Genomic DNA, 26,522 nt, shown 5'->3' on the forward strand with positions numbered 1-26,522 from the left:
GATATTTAAAAACACAATCAAGAAAAAAGAGAGAATTAGGAAACACAAAAATAAAAAAATTACAAGCAGTATAAAAAAAAAATCTGACCCGATTTTTGCATTTCCGACAATTTTTAGAAAACTTGTGTTCTATTTACTGGAGTAATATACCAATGGTAAAATATCTTGTTCCTGTTTTCTCTACGTGTAACATTCACAGTAAATTGTCTCCATTGACATTCCCATGGTTGTGTATCAATTGCCCTGTTTAAATTCTACATCTGTTTAACCATATCGTCTTTAAATTGATCAATTTTTGGATCACATTTCACTAACAGTTTGTAAATAAGCCCCAACAAATGTTCTCGGTTCTGTATATAAGTTTTTCAAATTTGGTCAATGTTCTAAAGCTTCCACTTTGTTTTTTGTAATTGCTTTAGAACCAAGCTGCTTACTTGAAGATATTGAAACCAATATGGTAATTCTGACCATCTCGGAAGACTTCATCTTTGTTTTGTTAATGGTTAAATCTTCCAGTCTATATGAATTACTATCCCTCCACTGTTGTATATGCATCTTCATGAAAATAAATCTTTAATATTGAAGCAAGGGGTGATAAGTCTGGGCTAATTCTTTTTCTATATTTATCCCATATTTTTAATATGCTGCTCATAATTAACTGGTTATGTTGTAAATGTCTGGTTTTATTGAATCAAAGATATGTATGCAAACCATCTCGGGGTCCCATTGGCCCAAGAGAGTCAGTCCAGCCATAAAGGGATATAATCCAATCTGTAATCCAAGTTAGACAGCTAGCTTGATAATGCAGTTTGAAATCTGGAACTGCCAATCTGCCTTGTTCTTTAAAGTTTTGTAAAATCTGAAGTTTAATCTTCAACCTTTTACTGGACCACATAAAGTTAGCTATTTGCCTCCACCACTTGTTTAATACCTTGTCTTCAAATCTTATTGGAGTCATTTGAAATGTTAAGCCTTGGTAAACGTCATCTATTAAATACTTACATTCTCTAAAACTAATAAATAATTTCTTCACTATAAATAAAGCTATTTCTAAAATATCATACCTTTGCAAATAAATGTGAGGGTGCCTCAAAGTGACCATCTTGCTTCTTGGCAATATCTATGAAGAGAAGAGAAAAATTAAGGCCTCTACTACTTGAAATACATGATCTCTTAAAAGTATTATTGATCAAAAATATAACTGGTAAAAACAAAGCAAGATGTTTTGAAAGTTGACGTAAATATTAACATCCTAACTTACCAGATCTTTTGAATCGATGTCCTATACTCCGAGACCAACCAATGGGATGAATGAGCGGGCTATACATATGGCACCAGAAGTCATCTGTTTTGTCTTCACTTTCTTCATATACTAATCTTAACCTGCCTCCAATTACACTGTCAACAATTGCTACCCGTGTTCGGCAGAGGTGTGTTTTATCAACAACTTCTACTCTCATAGAAGGCTTGAAAGGATACTGCATGCTTTCAGACACCTGAAAACAAGTAATTGTGCAGGATTAATGTATGTATAACTATAAATAGATTATTCAACATATTTCCACACAATATTAGCCACAAAGGTCTGTATATATTTAACTAGTTTTCAGAGAATACAAGGAGCAGAATTCCAAATGTCAATAGCATCTTACAACTTTTCTGTATATGGTTGCTGCAAGAACTGTACTGCCTCCCAATTAACTTCAAACATGGCTCAGAGTCCTAAAATCATTTTGATTTCAATCAAAGACAATATTTGTAATTCAGGGCTGAACTGTGGAGTCCTTGGTGCTCTCTGAGTCTTATTATTTTGATTTATTCTGCTGTAGGCCAGTGTGCTCTCCTTAGTGCACTCCCTTGCCCACCCTACATGCAGAGATCTGTAAGAGGGTCTTAGAGTAGGGCCCCTATTGTAATTAAACTAATGGGTTTAAAAAGTGGAGATTTTTCTGAGCTTGATAAGCCAGCCCTACTTGTGCTATTAAAAAATAATATAAATCTGTATTTCAGCAGGTGACCATGTTGTAATGAGAGCTTGATAAAAAACTTCTGTATGTCAGTGGACTTTATTCACTAATTTATTAATGAATTATAAAATGTGCTTTTATTATGTTTACATTATATTGGCAGGTCCTGTTGCACTGTCAATAGAAATTTGTATTTCTGTCAAAATATAAATTCCTACAATAAATCTGGATACTAATCTATGATCAGTTCGGTATAAGCCAAACGTACACATACAATGTGTATTCTCTCAAAATTTATGGTGAAATTGTCAATCTACACAGATGACTGTTTCATGTGGCCTCAGTCACAGGGCTTTACTTTCATCTGTATACCTATGTTAATCAGAAGTTAATAGTTTACCCTGACTTCATATTGACATACAGTTCAGATATTTAGCCCATCTCTTAGGCATCTCAGGGACGCGGTGGCGCTGCGGGTTAAACCGCTGAGCTGCCGATCGGAAGGTCGGCGGTTCGAAACCGCGTGGCGGGGTGAGCTCCCGTTGCTCGTCCCAGCTCCTGCTCACCTAGCAGTTCGAAAACATGCAAATGTGAGTAGATCAATAGGTACCGCTTCGGCGGGAAGGTGACGGCGTTCCGTGTCGTCATGCTGGCCACATGACCCGGAAATGTCTATGGACAACGCCGGCTCTAAGGCTTAGAAACGGAGATGAGCACCGCCCCCTAGAGTCGGACACGACTGGACTTTACGTCAAGGGAAACCTTTACCTTTACCTTAGGCAAAGGTATTAAATATGAGGACCCCAAACAGTGCCAGAATTCTGGGGGGAAAAAACTTGATCAGAATGTTTAGAAGAAGGTACTGACAATGAGCTGTCAGAGTTCAGTTACAACCTTTTATTCAGACAGCTTAGAGCAGTGTTTCTTAAACTTTTTGCTCTCAGGACCCCTTCTCACTTTTAAAAATTATGGAGGACCTGAAAAGAGCTTTTGTTTGTATGGGTTATATTTATCAATATTTACCATATTAAAAATTAAAATGGAAGAATCCATAGAATATGTATTTACTGAATAATGTAAAAATAACAATATTAAATCTGTTAGATATTAACATAAATAAAATATTTTTCATGAAAAAACTCTATATTTTTTAACAAATAAAAAAGAATAATGAGAAGAGTGACTGTTTTAATTTTTGCAAGTATCTTCAATATCTAGCAAATAATTCTGATTTTGCAGACCCTTGTGAGAGTCTTGAGGGACCCACAGGGGTCCTCAGACCATACTTTAAGAAACACTGGTCTAAATTATCAGCCTAGGCCAGTGATGGAGAATTTTGGGCTCAGCATGTCAAAAATTAAGAAAATGCCTAATGGCTCTGCTGGCGTGTTCCCCACCCCCACAGCAACAAAAGAGAAACAATTCTTTACATATTCATTTATTTTAAAAAAATACAATACAATCATGTGTGCTGCTATTATGTAAAGAAATGTCAAATAATTACAAAAATGAAATACGAGTAAAACAAATTAAGAAACATGTAAAATAATAATAATGAAAAAAACATTCATTATTAAACCAGTTTCATAACTAAAAACTGTTTCATATAGCATATTAATCAAACAAGAGGAAAACCATAATTACGCAAAAGTATAAAGTGAGAAAAAGTAAAAGAATTTGCAATTTGCAAGCAGCTTCTCCAGGAACTGGCTTTGCGCAAAGCCAGCAAAAGCATGCCCCTTCGCGCAAATTGCAAGTGGCTTCTCCAGGAACCAGCTTTGCATGAAGGCGCAACAACAATTATTATTATTATTATTATTGCTTTGTCACACAAAACTGGTTCCTGGAGAAGCCGCTTGCAAATTGCAAGCGGCTTCTGCAGGAGCCAGCTTCGCGCAAGAGAGAGCCAGAAGACAGCAGGGGGCTCAGAGGTAGTGCGGGGGACTGTGGCTGGGACTGGGCTGGGGCAGCTGCAGTTTCCTGGGGTGTGACAAGCAGCCCAGAGCTGCACGGTTCTGGGGCTGCTTGCCGCCCCACAAGGCAGGGTGCAGGGCGGCCCAAAGGGCAGAGGTGGGGGGAGAGAGAGGTGGGTGGGGGGAGTTCCGGTGCCTTTTGTTCGTTCAGTTTCTTTGGTAACTCAAACAGGGAGAATAGTTGTTGTCGGGTCTTGGTGAACGCTGGCATGTCACCCAAAACATTGTGGCATGTCACCTTTGACACACGTGTCATAGGTTTGCCATCACTGGCCTAGGAAACTCTAATTACTGTCTCTTTTATGACTCACCTCTCAGGTTCTCAATCAATTTATCAAATGAGAAACTATCTTTTTCCAATATTATACAGTCAACTAGAATCAGAATAAATTCTTCTTGCCTATTTTCAAACACATGAAACATGATTAATCTGTCAAGCTATAGAAGTTTTTAATTTTGATTTGCATGTTGTGCCAGTTTTTAAGATGTTAGTTCTTAATTAAAACATTGGATTCAGATTTAGGTGCATGTGGGACAGATAAACCTTGGCTTATCCCCAGGTCTGTTTTTCAAGCTTGCAAAAATCCCTCGCAAGGGACCAACTGAGATTCCCCAAACTGATTTAACACCTTATGCATTAGCAAAACTCCCACACTTCTCATAGTCACTCTCACCTTCTGAGAGAAGTCAGGAGGAAGAGTTTTGGCACCAGTGAGTCTTTTCACCAGAAAAGCTTTCCAATTTGTATATTTGTGTTGAATGGCTGTCAAGAAAAAAGCAAGCATTAGCTTTTTAAACTTTGCATTAAGAGATCCTGAATAAGCATCAACAAGTTTAGTGGTAATCCAAATGTATTATTTATTGGGCAAACGCACAAAAGGTTTTGATAATCACAAGAAACTCAAACCTCGACGCACAATGTATAGTGCTCACAATTTTAACAAAGGATAGGCACTCCCAAATTAGAATTAAAAGATAGTGTTTAACATAATCACAATCAACACACAGAGAGAATGAGATGTATAATTAAAACGATTACTGCTAGATTTACATACATCGCGGTGGAACTAGAGGTTTCCCACTGGTTGCACACCAACCAACTGGATGGACATCAGGACCACAGATGTTACACCAGAAGTCAAGACTTGAATCACCTTCAAAGCCTTCGTATCTTAATAAAGCATTGTAACCTGAAACAGAGCAATGCATGCTAATTCACATCAAGAATGTATAGAAATGGATCTCCAACAATCTGTAATGGTTTCTAGAAAATGTGGGGGAAGAGCCAATATTGTTGAAATGTTACTTCCTTTATAGGTTGTGGAAAGAAGAGAAGCTGCACCTTCTTTTGAGGTACCAATAAAGGAAGAACTGGTGAACTACATTATGCTGAAAGTATAAAATGGGTGAGGGGACAGTTACTTACATGATATGGGCTTGTCCCACTATTGCCCCATTTTTCTTGCCATTATGATATTACAAAGATCAATACAGTTTAAAGATGTTAATGCTTTTTTGGAACTTTTAGCAACAGAGGCAGGTGGTAGCCATATGAAGCCAAAAATGGTGGCATCTGAGCAGAGGCATGAGCAATTATAAGAAAACTCAGTACAAATAAAAGATGCCAATTATCTTGCTGGTAGTTTACACAGCACTTAAGATACAGCTCTAAGGCTTCATCTGTCTTCTCCATATGACTATGAATGATTGACAGAGGACAGGTAGTGTTTTAAATCCAAAATGTGAGGAAGTCATATGGTCTCAGATGTACACTGAGTGAGGAAAGCAAATACATATTGAATTCCCATCCCAACTGTCAGGCAAGGAAGCAATTCTCATCAGCACCGGAAGGCTGTGATTGCTGCAGGGTCATAGGCCATCACAGGTGCAAAGACCATCAGTTACAGTAATTCTGCTTGTCTACTTGATTTATCATCTGGGCTAACTAGTGGTCCATCTGGGTCATCATTTTGTTCTCACAGTTAAAAAGGCACTGGCAACTTGATTAATAATTAATTAATCCCAAAGGGCATGAAGTTATAATTTAATCCTTGATTTCTATGCAAAGGTTCTTCTTCCATAATGGGCAATCAAATCATCAGGCTTTATACCAGGGCTTAGCATAATTCTCTAGATACCTAAGCCCTGATTCAGCATTTAGCCTGACATGGCAGAAGACTCTCTGATATGACTCAGCTAAACTGGAGCCTTTATTGAAGACAAGAATTCCTGCTGCACAACAGATAATTGCATACCATAGTGCAAAGGCATTAGAACCTACAGAGCTTAAACTCTAGGCTTTTTCCTCCCACTTTTCTGAGTTAATAGTTACTTGGCCAATTTCTTGGTGGCCTTGAAAGGTAACTGACAGGCCTCTTTAACCTGGGAACCAATGGTTTCTGCCTCTCCAGTTCCAGCCCTTACAATGCCTCTATCCTACACACACACACACACACACTGTGTATATTTTGAGGGAATTATGTTTGTTTATTTATTTATCAGATTTTATTACTGCCCATCTCCGCCCCCAAAGGAGGGACTCTGGGCAGTTACATGTTCCCAAGTGAAACTTGGTTCGTGAGCTAAACTTATTCCAGTACCTTATTTGCATTCCTGAAGTAAAAATGATGAACTATTGCTACCAACATAGAAGATGTGTTAATCTACTATTATATACTGACTACTGCATATGGAAGCCTGTCATAAAATCCTGGGTTATACCTCCTAGAAGAAAGGAACGACATAACCTAACAAGATGATTTTAAATAATAACAACAACAACAGCAACAACAACTACACTCATAAACCTCTTATGAATGTGGAAAGAACCACTCAGGGACAGTCTGAGAGATCACAGCAGCTGCATTAGGCCCCAGAAAGGGGAAATCCTGTAAGATAAGGAGCAGTCTGAAGAACTCTGGGTGAGCAAGGGCATGAACCAAAGAGTCTATGGCTGCCTGCCTCCATTGCTCTAACTCCAAGAAAGTGCCTCACTTTCACCTTGGGCTGATGGGTCTTCAGGTGGGCAAGTTAATGCATAACTTAATGTTAGCCAGTAAGTAGGTCAGGCCGATGGAATTTTCAGAGATCTAGTTCCATCCACAGGCGAATACAGTTCCATGTTAGCCAACCAGGCCATTCCTAAGGAGGATTTTACTATGATGACTTTTCTATCCATTATGTTTCTTGCAGAGGGATTCCTCCAAAATGAAAATATAGCTTTAGTTTTTAGTTCAGTTTCTGGGGTATTCCATTCTGAATGCATTGTTTTAACAGCTCATTTTGGAGGAATATTAACCAAGGGCTGTTGGGAGGTGGGGGCTTCCAATCCTGAAACTGCATTAGGCTCCCAATTCTTTAAACCAGTCTTGAGGATCAGTACTAAAAAACCTAAATATAAATGTATGCACACATATTCCAGTAAGAATTTTAAGCTAATCACACGTTCTGATAAGTTCAACAGTTGCAATTATGGGCCATCGGTCTCTGAAGAATGCTACAGATTATAATTAATGTACTATGTACTATTCAATATCCCACAAGCTATTTTTTACAGTTTCTACAACCAAAGCCAACTGGCTATTCCTAAGGGATATGCCTCACTAAACAATCTAACAATTGAACTATTTAACACAGAGGATCCCTATTTCTGAGAAACTTTTCAAAGAAATAATTCTTCAATTCTGTCTAAGCAATTATACTTTAAAATACATTATTATAAAAATTAATAACCTGCTAATTTCAAAATCCCAGCAATCCAGAAGACTTTGGTAGGTAGGCTGCAATCTGTGTTAGGGACTTCTACACGTACACCTTCTGAGATATCACCCCAGCATGTCCCCATAGGTGCCTGCAATGTAAGTTGGAAAAATAAAAGTCACAATACAGATAAAAATGTGAAAATAGACACCATTTTGAAAATGTACTAGCAGCAATACCTTAAGGCTTACCTTTTTTTTTAAGATAGTGATTCTTTCCTCCCTCCCCCCATTCCTCATGACAAAAGAAATTTATTTTATTTTTCAATAAGCCTCATATTTACATAGAGACTTCAAGCATGAAGGAAAATCATAATGATTATTACAGAAATAAAAAAATATGTTCAGCGTCAAATGCAACCTAGATACACAAGACCAAACAGGAAATCAGCATTCTTTATGGATAAATTCAAACGACCAACTTTAAAAATGTGTATTTTTGGATGCACAATTTTTGATTTTTCTAGCACTACCCCAATACCGTTATAAAGCATACATATTGTGTGTGTGTGTGTGTGTGTGTGTGTGTCAGCAAAACTAAAATCTTTTCTAATTGTTTTAATTAATACACTGAAAAAGCTACAAGAACTACAACAGTTAATTGTAGCTGAGATTCCCCACTGCAAATGATTGCAGAGTAACTTGGTTTACTTTTACAGCAAGATAAGCAGTTTATATGAGAGTAATTAAACGAGTATACCTAAATTCTGAAAATAACAGAGGAAGTGTGTTTATTCAGGAATTATTCTTAATTATTTCAATACTTAACACCTAATAATTTCTTAGGATTTCAGTTTACAAGATTATTTTGTTTGGCCTATTTTTTTGCTGGTGTGGTATACTTTCTTAACTGGAAACTTGGCATTGATTGGAGAACCAAAACAATAATCTGAAGCTACAATGGCCACTGAACTCAGTGGGATTTACTTCTAAGTCAGAACTACAGAGTTGTGCTGTAAGATGCAGATCAAGTAAAATGCGGATAAAGACATAATGTCTACACAATGAATTATTTCCAGAATTAATCTGATTGTAAAAATAGCTATACTTGTTTCAAAATCTTGTATTCCTTTGACATCTAACAATGGATCATGAATCCTCAGGGGAAAAAATCAAATTCCATGAATTCTTAATGGGAGAATATATGAGAGGTATTGTATAAAGTCAGTCCTGAATATTACTTGATGGTTTCTGAAGGATCTGTCCCGACTGCTTAAAAATGGAATGCTGTGTTCAATTTTAGATGTCACAATTTTAGAAAAGGCAACAAAAAAGAGTAAAATATAGAAGCTGAAAGTAGGAACCGTTTTGTGAAATGTTACTAAATGTGTATAAGACTGCCATACAAGGTACTACTAATGTTCCTGATAGTGACAATAAAAGAAGTGTTTCAGTAAGTTTCAAGACAACAGATACAGGCTGGCTGAATACTACAAAATAATGCCCTCATAATCATACTGTACATATTTCTTAAGAAATCCTATACTAAATCTCAGCCTCTAAGAAGCGCATGGAAGCACTTGTTCTTTTACAAATGTGCTTCTCACACTCCTGGTTCATTGCAGTGGTACCAAATTGAGTGAGAAGAAAACTATTATGCAAATATCCACCCAACATAATTTCTAGCACTAGATCTCATCTAGTAGTCTATCTGCTTTAGGTAAAGCTCAACATAGACAGTCTTAATACAGAAAAAATAACTTGATATCTTGCTTCACTAACGTAATCTGAAACTTGAGATATATTACTAACATGCTACATACGTAGTTAAAATTCCCAAATTTTAATAACTTTGGTTTCCATGTCAATCTTATTCTGAGTGTTTTCACTAGGTCTGTTTCAGTGAAGACATTCCAGACAAGGAAAAACTAGCTTAATTAAATGCTGCTCTTCCTTAAACATATGAAGCAAACCAGACTCACTCTATAGTTTATTTCAGTTCAAAAGTGGTGTAAAACTGAATTCATAGGTGCATGTGTGTAGTAAACCAGTACAAGTAGCTATCCAATTGGCCGTGGTTTCTCACCCAACTGGGTCAAAGAGTCCAATAGGCACCAGTTACCTATAGGCCCTACAGTCATTTTCACTCTGTTCAATTCATGGCCAAAGTTTGAGGCACCAGATTTCAAAGATGTGGATTGGTATAGGGGTAACAGCAGAAAGTTAAACTTGTCCTTGTCTGTGTAAAGGTAGTGGTTCAGCTAGTTCCTCCTACACCAATCCATATGGCTCTCGGTTCTGAAGAAGAAAGCCATAATGGGTATGGATCTCGTGGCCTTGAAATGATGGTATACAGTATATTCAGTATACTGTCTTCTCCTGAACACGACGTTTACTAGCAGAACCATAAGTGTACAGATAAGAACAAGTTTACCTTCCAGACTCATGATGAAGACATCCACCTCGGGCTACTTCCCAATAAAAGGAAGGGCTGCCTGGCCACCACTTTGATCCAGCGCACACTCTGGAGAGAGGAATTATCTGGGAGGGACAGCCGCCTTCCCTGCAAGGTAAGTTGCAATCAGGAAGGTCTTGATGGGTGAGGTCCAGATTCATGTCATGGCTTCCCTTTCCAAAAAAGGCTGACCACATAGTTATCTGCTTGGACTGCCAAGTATTCCTACTAACTGCTCAGCTTGGTAAAAATACCTGGTGGGCTCTGGAATCTCAGGAACTAACCAATCTTTGGAGTAAAATTTTGACTCAGAGGACCAAATAAGAAACAAATGATATCTGGTCGTCTTTTGCAAATGCAGTACCCACAAGTGTCATCAATGCTGCTGGACACGGACAGGGTGATTTGAGGCCAGTCCTTACATCTCAACAGAGTGCTGTCATGGGTAACAACTGAAGAAAGGTTTTATACGCTACCCTGAACTTTTGGAGGAAGGACAGAATACAGATCTAATACATAAATAAAATCAGAGGCATATGTACAACATGGCTTTTGGTTTTCCTTTTGAAATAGCAGTCTCTCCTTCCTCCCCTAGTAAGTGAACAAGTGAAAGCTGTTACTTGGAATCAAGTGGAAAAAAGCATATATTTCTTTGAACTAAAAAACTCTGAATTTAAAAAGGGGAAAGGTGCCAGCAAACCAATGCCATCAATAGTTAGCTAGTGAAGAGAGAAGAGTTTATTTCCTTTAACATTATACTTTTATTAATAAGTTGAATCTGAAAGAAATTTATAATGTTTTCCAAGGCACATATATTCAGAAACAAGTTTTATGAGTAACTCCTAATTAATAATCAACTATTTAACTAAAAATGTAGTTCAAATAATAATGCCAGCAGCTCTTGTGTTTGCTTGTTATACCCTTACTGAGTAGATGTTCTAACACATACAGTCAGGCCAAAATATTAAGTAAAAATTGGCAAAGTCTTTCTAGTACTGTACTGAAAAGAGACATAGACCGTTTAGGGCTACCATAACTGCACTGCAAAAATCTGGACAACCACTACACTGCTGCCATCTAGTGATGGTCTCTAGACATTTTGCAACCCAGATATGATAGTCCTAAGACAATTTGGTATCTATAGGGTCTTCTTCATTTGAAAACCTGAAACAAAAAATAGTCTTTCTTCAAATTACAATAAATACTCCATTTAATGGATCATTTGGAAGGAGAAATTAAATTTTAGTGTCCCTTAAATCTAAACATACATAATCTGCATCAAGTTATATCATTTAAGCAATTTAATAAACACTCCATTATTTAACAGGCATGGGGTGAAGGCCAGACAAAAAAAATTGTCCATTGTATCAGAAGTCCACTAAACTAAGATCTGTTAAATTGAAGGCTTATTGCACTATTCTGCAAAAAGGGACAGCGTGTCAGATATTTAAGATGGATGGTCCTACTAAGGTTAGTGATGAAATCTGTATTTAGTATTATGCAATGAAGTTAAGCCTGGTGAAAGCACCAGATATGAGAGTCTTGATATGTTCTTAGAACAACCTGATCCACTTCTTTCAAACTACAGTGTTAAAGCAGCAATAAAAAGAAAAACTTGCAATCCTTTGTGGAATGTTTGAAGCAGCATATTTAATACCACATCAGTGCTCAACAGCCAGAAATAGCCTGGCATGCTAAGAGAATATGCTCTGAAAGTGGCTTCTTCAACATAATTCATGCACAGATGGTCCCATAAACTATGGTTAAAGCACCATTAGGCTGATGGTAAAAGTATCTGAATAATTAGTATACAGAAAATGAAATTGTCTTAAAATTGATTATGTGTCATCGTTGTTCTCGACTCTAGGCAACCACATAATCTCAAAATACTCTTACAAATGCTCAGTTCTGTGTGCATAGTTATATTGTATCTGAGGAATACTTCAAATTAGTTACCAAATAAAGTTTGTCTCCATTACTTATGTGTCATTAGTTTTACTAGTTAAATATTTATTCACACTCTGATAATATACATTTATGCCTCTCCTTTTCTACAGAAAATATTTTGAACCGAACTATTTCAAATTTAAAACATGCCATTTTTTTAGTACAAAACGCCATGCTTCAAATGTGAAACAGCTATTTCAAGCAATTTGAAAGTATTTTCAGTCGAAAATTGGAATGCTTAACACTATTATCTGCTTGATGGTGATTGATGTTGGCGTGAACATGGTGGTGACAACTGCAGAACATCCAGTAAAGGGACACACATATGGTAAGTACACCAAGTAGAAATAATATTCTCCTGACTTTTATGTGGATATTAGTCTGAAGTTACTCTTGCTGTTAATTTTAGCCGCCAACTGTTTATTGCTATTTTGAAGTTTTCCTGTCCAGTTTAGTGTTATTTGCTCTGGAATTTACTTTTTAACATCAGAAAAAAAGACTAAAAAGTGTATGGGTTAGCACTGATTCCTTGAGATATTTGATTCTTGAAGTAACATCCCTTAATGGCAGCTTGCTTCTCCAAACAAGGGTGGAAGGAATAAATATTTAACAAAGAAATATTATCCAATACAAAAAGATCACTCCTTTATAGTGCATAAACTTCTCTGAGCTTTGCATCAATTTGTATTATTTTTATTCTAAAAACACAGGCAATTATTTTGACATCTACTCTCATCTCCACAGAATGTTATGTAGACACTACTTGCCCCAAACAGCAGTGAAACAAACATAAATAAACCTTACTAAAAAAAAAAAAGAATACAGAAACGATATTCAAAATTATGGTAAGAACATTACTAACATGCAAATGCAAATATAGGAGAAAATGGATCCAATATAAATATCTGTTGCACTTTTCTTCTTTCTGAAACCTCTATTTCAAGATCCCTCCATATGGTCTGTTACAGAAGAAATTATGGAAAAATAAAACTGATAGTAGGGCTATAATCAGACTCTATAAGTATTTACTCTATTTCCCACTATCTTTAATGGACATTATTCCTAACAAACATACGTAGGATAATTCCATTTCAATTTTTAAAGGTTGAAATTATAGTTGAAAGTCAAAGCTAACCAGTCAGAAAGACAGTCATCCTGCCTTTCTCACAGGCTGCGCTGGTTCCTTTGGTTGTATGACAATTCCTTGACACATGCGTGACACAGCAAGCAATACAAGGAGACAGAGTAAGGAAACAGGCAACAACAACAGACTATTACAAGGCAAAATGGTCTTAATTGCCATGTTTTGATCATGCTTCCTTAATAAAGGGATAGAATGCTTTAAATCACAGCTATTGTTATTCTACCTACTTTTCACTGTTACATGTTATAACAACTTCTCATCTAGCAGCCACAATGTACTACAAGAATGAGGCCATGAGCTGCTAGAGATAAAAGTATATCACACACACAGGCGTGTGTGTGTGTGCATTTTTTTTAGGTGCCATTCCATACCTTAAAACTGCCTGCATGGTTTGTTATGTTTCTGGTCAAACCGGCCCTGTATGCTGTGCAAAGGAAACACTGAATTCTTACAGCTGTGAGCTGAAAGCACAAATAGGAACGTCAGTGCTGGGTGTGCCTTCCATTAATTGAAAACTGGTTTTGATCCAGCAGAGGCAATTGTCTTTAATTCCCTCCTTCTCTACTGTTCTAGACAGATGTCCAGTCCTCCAAAGACAATTCTAGAGGAAAAGGCACTGCATAGGATATCTACAAAAGCCATTAACTTCTCTTCTGCTGACAGGAGAACTCTGAATCCAACCACCACGTTTTAAAAGGCGCTATTAGTTTAACTCCAAAAGCAACTTTACTGGCAGGATCAGCCAGGTTTCTACTAAAGCAAGTTTATTCTTAATCCCTGTTACTGGAAAATACCTACTTTAAGATTATACAGTCCATTATAGAAACACACCTTATTAATGACAGAGTAACTTACTGTAACATGTTCCTTCTTGCAAAATCAACCTGAAAAACATAATTGTTCTGAACTCCACCTGCTTCTGAGGAAAAATACAAAACTCTGTTTTGTATGTAAGGGAACTACAGGAAGTTTAATCTACTATACCAGATTGCACTGAAGAAAACTCAGCACCAAAGCTTGATATGTACCTAGAATCAAGTCCACAGGATTTTAAGCACCATCTCTAAAACTTCCTCAGAAATTTGTCACTGAAACTATGATAGCCACTACATAAGCTGAACAGCAGGGTGCCTCTTTTGATTTGAAGACTGCAATTTAGATAATTAAGGATGTTTGGATTCCAACTAAATTTACAGTATCAATTTCAATTAAGGGAAAGGCCACATTTTCTGTATTGTTAATATTGTGAGCTTTAATTCTCTGCATATCTAAGACATAGGTTAAAAGGAGCATTTGAACAGTTTGCCAACACATTCTCTATTTCATTATTCTTTAATTAAAATCATGGTAAAATAAAACAACATACTTACATGCTTAAAACAATTCACAGGAGCTGCTGTGAAACTATTGCTATTGATATAGTTGCCCCAATTGAAACCTTCCACTGGAACAGATGCTAGAACAAGAGTTACTGTATTTAGCAACAATAATAAGCAAGGTGCAAAACTTACTATATAAAATGAACATAGATGTATTGGTCTTTACTTTTTTCCTATATATAAGCATACACATATATTTAAACAATATTTCCAATCGGTCAGAAAAATCACAGAAGGGCAGCCCAGGGAGAAATTCTTCAAAAGGTCTAGAAGGTCATTGTGTGCCCTGAAGAATATGGTGAATTACGTAAGAGATTCTCCATCGAAGTAACCCATCTAATCAAAGAAATATAGTTTCTGATATAGGCCAGATCCATGATAGGGACTGACATGAGTGCAGGCATACTACCAGGGTATAAAGGATAGGTATTAGATCAGGGCAGATGCACCTCTATGAGGAAGACTGTCTCTTCTCCCAACCTATTTGGTGAAAAATGCTTTTCCAACCCCCGACAAAGCTAAAAGGCCAATGATAAAGCCCCAGAACTCAACTACCAAGGATATTTTCTGCTTGGTATTTTAGCAAAGGATCAGATAAGGAATTTCCGTATAATTCCTTCAATTTCCTGAAATACATATTTTTAATCTGACCATTCTTTAGAAGGTTATACCCACCATTACAAAGTTGGAAAATGTTCCCCATAATTGTTACTTGGTGATGGTTAATAACCATGTTACCTGTTTTAGTCTTTGACTGGTTCTGTACCGTTGCTTGGTATTGAGCATATGCAGCTAATTTAGCAACTAAAGGTTGTTTTTGTAACACTTTAGCCTTCTTAGTCGGAGGTTTTCCCTAAAACAACAAGGGCTAAATAAGGTTCTTTTCAAATACACAACACAGACTTTTGAAGCAGTGACTCCACTGCATAAAGCAACACTATCATTTTCCAAATTTATTTCATACCAATTGATAGCAATGGTAAAAATTACAAAAGAGAAAAACATTTACATTTAGAGAGAGATTACTTAAACAGTGTCCAATATTTTCAGGTTGACTCAATTTGCCTTTATCAAACTATCTGCAAAAGATTCTAGCAACTGCTATTCTGATATTAATTTAGATTTTTTAAAAATGTAATAGGTGGCAGTTCTGCCATGCCATAAATGGGAACATCATCTGGAGAAAATGTAAGATATTTCCCACATGCTACAAGACTGATCAATGCAATTTTAGTACTACATATATTAGAAATATATATTTATTTATTTAATTTTTATCCTGCCTTTATTAATTTTATACATAACTCAAGGTGGCGAACATACCTAATACTCCTTCCTCCTCCTACTTTCCCCATAACAACCACCCTGTGAGATGAATTGGGCTGAGAGAGAGTGACTGGCCAGCTTTCATGCCTAAAGTGGGACTAGAACTCACAGAGTCTTGGTTTCTAGGCCAGCACCTTAACCACTAGACCAAACTGGCTCTCTAAATATATCATTTAAGAATTGGACAAATAAACGCCACTTTGCTTCCTGAGGATAATGTACTAGTTATTCCTGCAATTTCAGTCAATGGTGCTATTCTCCTGTACCAGTTGTCTAGTCCTGGATGCAACAAGCCTGGAGGGAAGAGGGAGAATCAAGAGATGCTATCATCAGAGTTATGGGATGGAGTAGAGATCAGGCCATTAGAAGAGTAGAACTGTGAGATGATTGACTGATGTTCTCACTGTTGTCTGGTTCCCACATTAAAAAGTCTTCAGCTGTCATGCTGACTTCCCTTCTCATCTAGTTGCATGGCTAATTAATACCAGTTCAATCCAGAATAAAGATTCAAATGAGAGCAAGAATGAGCCTTCCTGATCTTTAAACCTAACAATTATAGTTGGAAATACACTGGTAATCTCTGCTACTAGAATATTTAATGGAGCAAGTGCAAAATGGCAGTCAAAATCATTTTACATTCTTCTTCCTAAAGTTTTATACTACACATGCTGTGAAATTAGTTGTACTTATTAGAGCTAATTTCAGCACAGACATTCTCACTAGCTTTTACTGAAAGCCATAAAAGATATTTGGATAACTGAACAGTAAAGCAACTTTTAGATTCATTCTGCCAAGGAGCAGAAGTTGAACTAGCAATTAGACTCCTCCAAGCTGAATCACCCATATATTTAATGAATATACTTATTAATCAAAGCGAATATTTGTGGAGTCCTTGGTGTTCTCTGAGCCTTGTTGTTTTCTTGCAGACGTTTCATTGCCAGACGATGCAACATCGTCAGGATATACTTATTCTTTGATACGTATACATATATCACATTTATTGCAATCATTGTAATACTAATGAAGTACTTGTAAGAAGGGATATATAAGAAAACTTGCAGAAATTAACCACACTAGTTTGTTGTTAAATTAATTTTACTGTACGTCCTTAGCAAAACAAAATGATTAAATTTCAATTCTATGCATATTTGTTCTCTTTGCTATAACTAAATTTATATGTTCTCTATGGCTAGATTCAGAGTTTATGCAAGACCATGACATTTATTTTGATGTAACATTGGATGGGTTATTCAATAAATCATGGTAAAAAATCTGGTATAGCATGCGATAAATGAGGAAGTGATATCCAAACTAGCTACATTTATTCAGGAAACATATTTTGAAGACAGGTAACTAAATTAAAATATTAATACAATAGTTTTATTCTAACACAATGGTTTGGAGGATCAGAAATAAGCTCTATGTGCATACCCTTATTCTAGTTTAGCAAGGTTACATAAATCCAAGTCTTGTCATGGCAAATGTTGACTTTGGAATTCAGGAAGTATTCTATTAAGTATTACATGCAAAGAGGCTAGGAAATGCACAGGCATTCTTTAATCTAAACCATAGTTTGGAGGCTTAGAGAAAATAACTTTTGAATACATCAATACTGAAAAATTAATAATTCCACTGATGGAATTTTTAGGAAAATGATTGAAAACATGAAGTATTTTTAAAAAATCAATAGCATAGTTATCCTTGCATATATACACAGTGCCTGAATATATATGCAGCATACCATCGCCTACAGAGCTAGAAATATTGTATAAAAGATAAAAGATTCCTAGATAGGGAAGCCCTTCAGATGTCACTTATGCCCTGATCACCTCACAGCTTGACTACTGCAGTGTGCTTTACGTGAGGCTCCTCTTGAAGACCACCTGGAAGTTTCAACTGGTCTAGAATGCAGTGGCCTGGGCAGTGATGGGCATGCCTCTGTAAGCTCATGTAACACCTCTGCTTTGCAAGTTACACTGGTTGCCAGTTTGCTTCCAGGTGCAGTTCAAGGTGCTGGTCATTACCTATAAAGCCTTAGGACAGGGCCTGGTTACTTGAGAGACTGCCTGTCTCCCATAGTATCTGCCCAGCCAACTTAATCTGGCAGGGTTGGCGCACTCCAGGTTCCTTCAATTAGGCAATGCCATCTATTGGGACCCCAGAAGTGTGCCTTCTCTGTAGCAGCGCCTGCCCTCTAGAATGAGGCTCCCCAAGAGATCTGAATGGCCCCCGTCCTGCTGTTGTTTTGAAGGGCCTTGAAAATCTGGCTCTACATTCAGGTCTTTAGCAAGAGTGATTGAAGCCCCTTCTGGGTTGCGTGGGTCTGTTTCTTTTTCATTCCTGTGGGGTTTTTGTTACCTTTGCCTTTATTCTTGGTTTTTTTTTTTTTTTTACTTGTGAATTGCCCAGAGTCATTGGGAGGTATATAAATTTAATAAATAATCAAAATTGTCAAAAAGCAAAATGTTGATACAAAATTATCAGCCCTCCTGCTATGAAACAACTTGTCTCATTAAGTACAAGGAGTTCCACTTTATTCGCCTTTCAAAAGGCAATTAAAACCAACCTGTTCCATCGAGCTTTCTCTATGGATGATGGATCTGGGTTGCTATTATACTTTTCAAAAAAAAATTCTGGGTTAATGATTATTTTTCTACAGATCTCTATTATAAACTGTACTGAGGAGTTAAGTAAACCCTTATATAAATAAACAAACAACTAAATCTTACGGTGAGTTTTTGACAGGATATAGTGATAGCCACAGGACTGTGAGTTATAAAGCAGGATTCAGCAACACCTCCATGAATCTGTCTCTCTGCAGCTATCTTAAAATGCTCAGAAACACTGTACCACTGAATTCAGTTCTTAGGGATAAAGTAAGGAAGTTCATGCCTTCGTACCCTCCGTATGATTTTACAGGAGGTCTTTTGATGGCTGTAGCTGGAAACCAAATCCTTGACTCAGACCTTTGAACTCATCTTGTATTTTTGTTATAATGAAAAGCCATTGCCATTATGTATTAATCTGAACTATAGCATATCTTATAAGACTTTATATAGTAAAGATAATAAAATGTGTGACTGTACCGTTACCTGAAGTCTGGCCAGAATGCTGGCCTTCTTAGAGTTCGATGAGTAGCTTCTTGAGCAGGAAACACTGCAGAAACGCTTGGTCTTAGAGTAAAAGGCATCTCTGACACCAACCATCCCACACATTTCACAGGTAGCTAATGAGAGGAAAGACACAGTATGTTAACTGTAGGTTTACTCCGCCGTTCACATAGAAGCAAGCGCTATATCATGCGCATACACAAACCCTTTCCGTTAGGAATCATATTAAGCATATGTATATTATATCTTGGCAGATTCCAGATTACTTTCTTTCTTGATTTTACTGTATTCCTTTTAGACTATAGACTCAGATAGTTCATTTCTGCTAGAGAGACTAGACAATTATTTGCAGACCTGTATTTTCAAATGTCCGGACTTTTTTTATTTTTTTCAAATGTTATTTCTTGCAGCGTAAGCATTCAGTTTTGTAATTTGCCTATCATGCTTATGGTATTGTTATAGCATTTTCCTGAATGTATGGCAAAAGCTAGTTTAAGCACGGAAACAAAATGAATGTGTTACCGCATAATAATACATAATTACTATACTATTTATTTGATTGGTATGGCTGCCCATCTCAACTAAGTAACAATATACATTTTACATTTAAATGTATATTGTACTTTGTGTACTTGGTGAACATGTATCAATCACTGTATCTCATTTATAGCACCCATGTCCTGCTTATTCAAACAGCAAAACACACCTTTTTTTTAAACAGCCCTTCTATGGGAAGTAAACTATAATGTCAAAAAATGAAGCTTGTTAGACATTATAGCCCTATTATCCCACAAAGCAAGAAGTGATATTTAGTTAGAACACTTAAATGTAAAATAATTAAACAGTTTACCCTGCCATGAAACTATGCCCTGTTCTATAAAAGGTTGGCTACCTCATCCCAGATCATGTTTTAATAATCTGTCTTTCCAGTTTTCTCCAAATTTGGATCAGAGCCAACCAATCTTCCTATTGGGCTTAGTATATTTTGGGTGTATTCATTCACAAGGAAAAATAAAATCTGAGCTGTGGCTTGAGAAAATCAAAAGAAAAAAACATATTGATGGTCCTTCATAAAGGCTACTATGATTTCTGTCAATGTTTTCAGTGTATGCAACTTGATCCCATCTTCCCATGTCCAGAATAAAACAATGATATATCAGAATTATCCTAATATCAGGCAAAGCTAAATCTTTGTTATATAAAAATAAATGCACAAATAGACATTTAATAGGATGTGTATATACTATTACAAACATTTCAATGGTAATTTAATGCTAACAAGATAAATTTATCTTTTTTTTTGTAAGACATACACAAGAGCAACAATCTTTGGTTTCAAGAACCAAATAAGAAGAAGGAACCTAAAGGCAGTGCTATTAATAGTCCATTTGTCTGAACATTCCATTGAAAAATCTATGGTATTTGTACTCACCCATGCCAGATTTGCCATCTGGATAGGTGTAGACCTGCCCATTGTTCTTGATTATTGGGAGACTGGAAGGTAAGGGAGCAACCTCCTCTTCACTTTCATCAGAACTGGAACTACTACTTGTATCCTCACTGCAGCTATCATAGCCATCGAACATCCCGAATGAATCACGTCTCTTCCTTTCTGACCGTGAAGGATGTTCAGTCTAAAATGAAAAAAGAAACAACTGAAATATCTGAATAAAAAGATGTGAAATACTGCAGCAATTTAACAAACTTACAGTATATTAAACATGCATGCACTTTGCTCTTATAAAATGATACTGTATTGCACAATCTCAATTGTTGAAGCAACTCTAACTCATCATGTAGACTGGGGAAGCTTGTGACACTCCAGATGTTGTCCGGCTATAGTTTCCAGCATCTTTCATCATTGGGCATATTAGCTGAGACAGTTAGGAATTACAGCTCAGCAATAGCTAGAAAGCCACATATTCTCCTCTCCTAGTTAAAAGAACAAATAAAACTTTGCAAAAGTTATACTGAGAAAAAGAAACCACAATAGATTATAAACCATATAGACTACTGTAATGTGCTCTACATGGGGCTTCCCTTGAAGAATATCTGGAAGCTACAACTGGTCCAGAATGCAGCTGAAAGGACAATTTTAGGTGCCCCAAGGTCGGCACATGTAACACCTTTGCTACGTGAGCTCCACTGGGTCCCAGTTTGCTTCCAGGTCCAATTCAAGGTGTTGGTTATCACCTTTAAAGCCCTACATGGCATGGGGCCAGGCTACCTGAGGGACCGTCTCATCCCTATCACATTGACCCGTCCCACCCAGTCATGCAGAGGGGGCAAGTTACAGACCCCATGTGTAAAAGAATTCCATCTGGCGGGGTCCAGGAAACGAGCCTTCTCTGCAGTAGCTCCCGCCCTTTGGAACATCCTCCCACTGGAGGTGAGACAGGACCCCTCACTCCTGGACTTCCGTTAAAAAACTAAAAACCTGCTTTTGCCAGCTTGCCTGGAGTGGGAAGGGGAATAGTCATTCCCGGGGATGGCTAGTACCTTAGAATGGCCCTTATACTCACGGACTGATACAGAACCTTCAGCCATCTGGATTTTATCACATTTTATATATTTATTGTTTATTTATATTTATATGTATTATTTTATAATTGTATTGAATTTTTAAATTTTGTCTTTTTGTAAACTGCCCAGAGTCCCTCCTTGGGGGGAGATGGGCAGTGATAAAATTTGATTGATTGATTGATTGATTAATTAATTAATATAATGTGACTAAAGTAAATTTTGTTTATGGGCTTTAACATAAGGAAAGTATTCTGAACTTCAAAAAAATTTACTATTTTATTATTTATATCCTACCTTTCTTCTACTGTGAATCTCAAGAAAAAAGACAAAGGGCTTTGTTACAAATACGGGAATGTATATGGAATATAGCATCAGTTTAATATACTATAGGATGATGGAAAGCCAACTCCCCTGACCCCAACCCCATTTTATAGACCCTTCAGTCATCTCTTCTCCAAAATATCATAGAGTGGGTCATGAATCAAATAGGGTAGACTCTATAATGTGTCTGTGGGAGAAAAGAACTTCCTGAAAATTGGCAGAACAATGAACAAACGTTCCTCTTCCTGATATTCATGGATTCCTCTTTTCATTAACTCTCAATACAAAATCTATGTGATTCAACAGTTTCTGATCCTCTGTGTTACATTTTTAGGAGGCTGGAAAGGCTCCTTGAGGGAAAAGGCCTGCTTGCACTAATCATTCTGCCCCTCACCTTAAAAGATTTCAATGAATTCCCTCCCTCCAGGACAGAATACTAGTCACATTTGAAGCCATATGACAAAATTCCATATGTATGGCTACAACCATACTAAAATGGTGCCTAAAACCTTATTTTCTGCCATTTTCCAGATGATTTTTGAAAACAGTGCTCTCTATTCACAGTAGAAATAGAGAAAAACTAACTTCAGAAAAGTATCACTTCTATTCTTCACAACCTCTAGGGTTCTGATTCTGTCAACCACTAAATACTGTCAGCTTTTCATATGTTTCTCTTTCACATAGTTTAAACTACTTTCATAAAGTTAACAATTTGCCATAGAAACATCTCCATGGCAACCGGCAGAGAATGAAACATGCAAGCATCACAAAACTTAAAAAACGGTGTGAATGTCTGTGTTATGCATTACTACAATTATTCCTACTATATGCAAATTCAGAAAGCCTTTTCTAGGAAAACTCATTCCACATACTTAAAATATCAAAAACAGCACAAAAATGATAACTAAATATAGTAATAAAGGGATATTTAGAGTTGCATCCAGTTGTAGCCACCACTGAAGGAATGGTAGGTAAAGGTAAAGGTTTCCCTTGACATTAAGTCCAGTCGTGTCCGACTCTAGGGGGCGGTGCTCATCTCCGTTTCAAAGCTGAAGAGCCGGCATTTGTCCGTAGACACTTCCATGGTCATGTGGCCAGCATGACTACACGGAACGCCGTTACCTGCCCGCCGAAGCGGTACCTATTAATCTACTCACATTTGCATGTTTTCGAACTGCTAGGTTGGCAGGAGCTGGGACTAGCAACGGGAGCTCACCCCGTCACACAGATTCGAACCATTCGAAGGAATGGTATCCACGCATAAAATTAAATTCCTCTCCTCTTGTACTTCTCCATACTAACATCACATTTGTTCTGATTGGATGGGGACTTTGAAAGATTAACAGAGGTATAGAGAAAATAAGAGCAAGCAAATTCCATTAGTGAAGCACTGAACGAAATTGTTTTACAGATAAGAAAATTGGACCAGGAAGAATACAGCATAACTTAAAATTTTCAGAAAACTAAGAAACCTTCTTTTCCACACCTCTGTCTAAATTCAATTTAATATACTAATACTTTTGGAGCCCAGAATTATATAACCATTTACAAGTTACATTTTGCTCCTGAAATGGCTGCAACAGAAAAACAGTTTCCTTCATCCAAATATTGATTACACTATAAAATGCTTTCTACATAATCACTCCAATTGTCACATGTAAATACTGAAAAGCATCGGGACATACTGGATTCTTGCGATATTCCATACATCTGCTCCCCCTGCAGTCATTCAGTGGTATCTTTTGAAACTGATCATTCGATAAGAGACCCTCTACAGCATAACATAGGAAAAATTATTGCTTATGGGAGGCAGAGTACAATTCCATACTCCCTCTTGCCTTATCTTGAATAGATTCTTTCAGATCACTCGAAAATTTATAAATAGGAAAAACTGAGATAGACTGTTCTACAGTATTTTTAAATACTTGTAAAAAGAATGCACGGGGGGGGGGGGAAACAGCATTTTACTTTCTTTATCACCTAAATGCCTAAAACAAGAAAGTAATTCCTAACACTGTTCAATTGTCTTGAATTAAATAATTGATCATTTGACATGACCGGCAACATCAAAAAGGCATTATTTGGACACTGATAAAATAATCTGCTACCATGAAGAGAATCACCCAAAGCTATTATATATTTAGTACTGATTTTTATTTTAAAGATCTAATCCTGGAATTACTGAATCTTTATGACACATATTTGCAGAGTAATATCTTACAAATCTTCTGAATAAAACATAAAAATCAGCTTTACAGAGAATAACATCCTAATTTTAATAAACACACAGACAAAAAATGGTGAAAGGTCCCCTGTGGAAGCACCGTGTCGTGTCTGACACTTTGGAGGGATGCCATTTTCGCTACATTTTCTTGGCGGAACACACACATATCAGTTGCATATTATTCTCTTTTCTCCATAGTAGTAAGGCAGAAAAATCTTAAACTGAGTTATAAACTGGGTTGTAGGGTAGGAGAGGAAATAACAGATTTGCTGCTTCATCCACAGCTTTATCAGCTATGAAAAGATGGGGCACAGAATTTATTTTACATTGCCAGACTGGTTTTGGTCATTTGCTTTTTTGCTTTTTAATTTCCCTTTGGGTGGTTATATAGAAATTTTCCCTAGCCAACCCTAGGCTGATGGTGTAGAAGTGGGCTGTTTTTAGTAGAACAGAGCAGCTAGCAGGAACTTCCATCCTACAGATGCAAGAAAGATCTGTCTCTACAAAAACATGGTGCAACTACCATCCTGAAATATTTCACTTACCACATAATGCCTATTTCTTAAACAGAAAACTACTCATGAATTTGTTCCTTTACCATAACTAATCTATATTATAAAAATGCAGTAGTTCAGTTCTCACTGGTCCTCATTTGCATGCTTATTTATTAGTACAACAGATTGTTTGAACTATGCCCTTCTATAACCGTATAATTTTATTATTTATCATCAAATATAAACTATGCTTTAGATCAGAATACACATCCCAGTTGGTATGAGTTCCAGTCCCGCCTTAGGCATGAAAGCTGGCTGGGTGACCTTGGGCCAGTCCCTCTCTCTCAGCCCAACTCACCTCACAGGGTTGCTCTTGTGGGGAAAATAGGAGGAAGGAGTATTTGGTATGTTCGCCACCTTGAGTTATTTATTAAAATAATAAAGACGGGATAAAAATTAAATAAATAAATAAAATAAGCGACATCGTTTGTTTTTGTCTGAACATGAGCATTATCATTTGATAAACGAACTATGGCTAAAAGACCTTGGCTTAGCATTGTGTTTAGGCAACCACTATCAAACATTTTACAATGTTTATAATCAGTGAAACTTTTTTACAACCCATCTTCTGAAAAATCTAAATGGATTACAAACATTTACGGAGTTAACTGGAAATGTATATTTAGTTCACACACAATTTATATTAGTCTATTGATCAAGTATCTTCAGGATATTTATAATGGGAGAATGTTGGTAAATTGTGTGTCAGAAAAGTTAATTTCCCATTCGTTTCTTACTGAGGAAGACACTTTACAAGATAAAATTCCACCATGTTAAATATCTTGAGATACAATGACAACAGACAGAATGGGAAAATGCAAACTAATCAGTCTGGAGTCTGTGAAAGAAACTGAGAATGGATGTGCTTATAAAATCTCTCAGGTCATTCTGAATAATAAAAGGCATAACTGAACAGTTAGAGCATTCAAACTAGTTGAAAGTGAGAAACAAATGTAGTTCAATGTCAACAAAACCAAGGCTACATTGACCCATTTAAAAGAAATTAAACTTACACTTTTATATAGCTGCCCTTTTCTACAAATGTCAGAGAGAAATCTGTTTTGACATATTGTATCTTGCCTAATGAGTATGTCAAAGTATATGCAACCATACACTGAACCATCAAATAAAATGTGGGAAAACCAAATTTGCTCTTAAAAAGCTCTATATTTAACACATAATGAAACTGGCATGTGGCCAACATACAATGTACGTCTATTTGACCATTTCTTCTAATGTCTGATATTCATATTAAGAAAGCAATACATTGTAGTTTGGGGCATCTGAAGTTGAATCACAGAACTATCTAAAATCACAGAAAAGTTTTAAAAAATCCAAAATTATTAGGTTTCTCTTTTCCCTAATAGCCATATTATGGAGGGCACTACTATCCACCCAATTGTGTCATTCGAATTGTTTTACAAACCCAACTTTTTTCTATGCATTCTGTGGGTACCACTTTCTGCCTTTCCAAATAAAACAGATAAACAAAATACAGCTCAGGAAAAATTTAAATGGCTCTTATTTGTTTAGCACTGTGTACATGTCCCTCCAAAGCATGTTTGCTGCAAATATTACAAATGGCCAAACAGCAGATACTTCCTTAGGACCTCCACCACTTCCTCCTCTCATACCACTTTCTGATCATAAACTACTGCTCATGCAGCTATCACAAAAGAAAGGACTGCTCTATTCAGTACGCAAGGGCTCTGTACAACGAGAGAAACCCTCTAAGTTATACACCTTCTGACGGCATATACTTGATGAGGGTTTTTGAGTTTTTTGCGTTTACAGTAGTACAGTATGTTGTATGCACCCAGGTCGTTCGGGTAGTTAACAGTTCGACGTTGTGTAAACCCGGAAAATGGGTTAATGCTGCAACCAGGCTACGAGCACTGTGT

At 36.7% G+C, this 26,522-nt stretch overlaps 1 protein-coding gene across 2 annotated transcripts in view; it reads right to left on the reverse strand.

Moving 5' to 3' along the window:
• The window catches only part of MBTD1 (mbt domain containing 1), a 59,859-nt gene that overhangs the window by 32,801 nt on the left and 536 nt on the right, over positions 1-26,522 (reverse strand). Inside the window, exons 2-10 of one of the 2 annotated variants that reach the window (XM_063293255.1) lie at positions 20,432-20,633; positions 18,982-19,115; positions 15,302-15,416; positions 14,555-14,640; positions 7,673-7,790; positions 4,996-5,130; positions 4,615-4,703; positions 1,262-1,496; positions 1,065-1,120 (exon numbers count right to left, since the gene is read on the reverse strand). In XM_063293255.1, coding sequence (XP_063149325.1) covers positions 1,065-1,120; positions 1,262-1,496; positions 4,615-4,703; positions 4,996-5,130; positions 7,673-7,790; positions 14,555-14,640; positions 15,302-15,416; positions 18,982-19,115; positions 20,432-20,633 — 1,170 coding nt within the window. Of the gene's footprint in view, positions 1-1,064; positions 1,121-1,261; positions 1,497-4,614; positions 4,704-4,995; positions 5,131-7,672; positions 7,791-14,554; positions 14,641-15,301; positions 15,417-18,975; positions 19,116-20,431; positions 20,634-26,522 lie in introns of both variants that reach the window. The other variant, XM_063293254.1, reaches the window with a different exon arrangement.

This window comes from Candoia aspera, chromosome 2 (assembly GCF_035149785.1).
Source record: "Candoia aspera isolate rCanAsp1 chromosome 2, rCanAsp1.hap2, whole genome shotgun sequence".
NCBI classification, from domain to species: Eukaryota; Metazoa; Chordata; class Lepidosauria; order Squamata; family Boidae; genus Candoia; species Candoia aspera.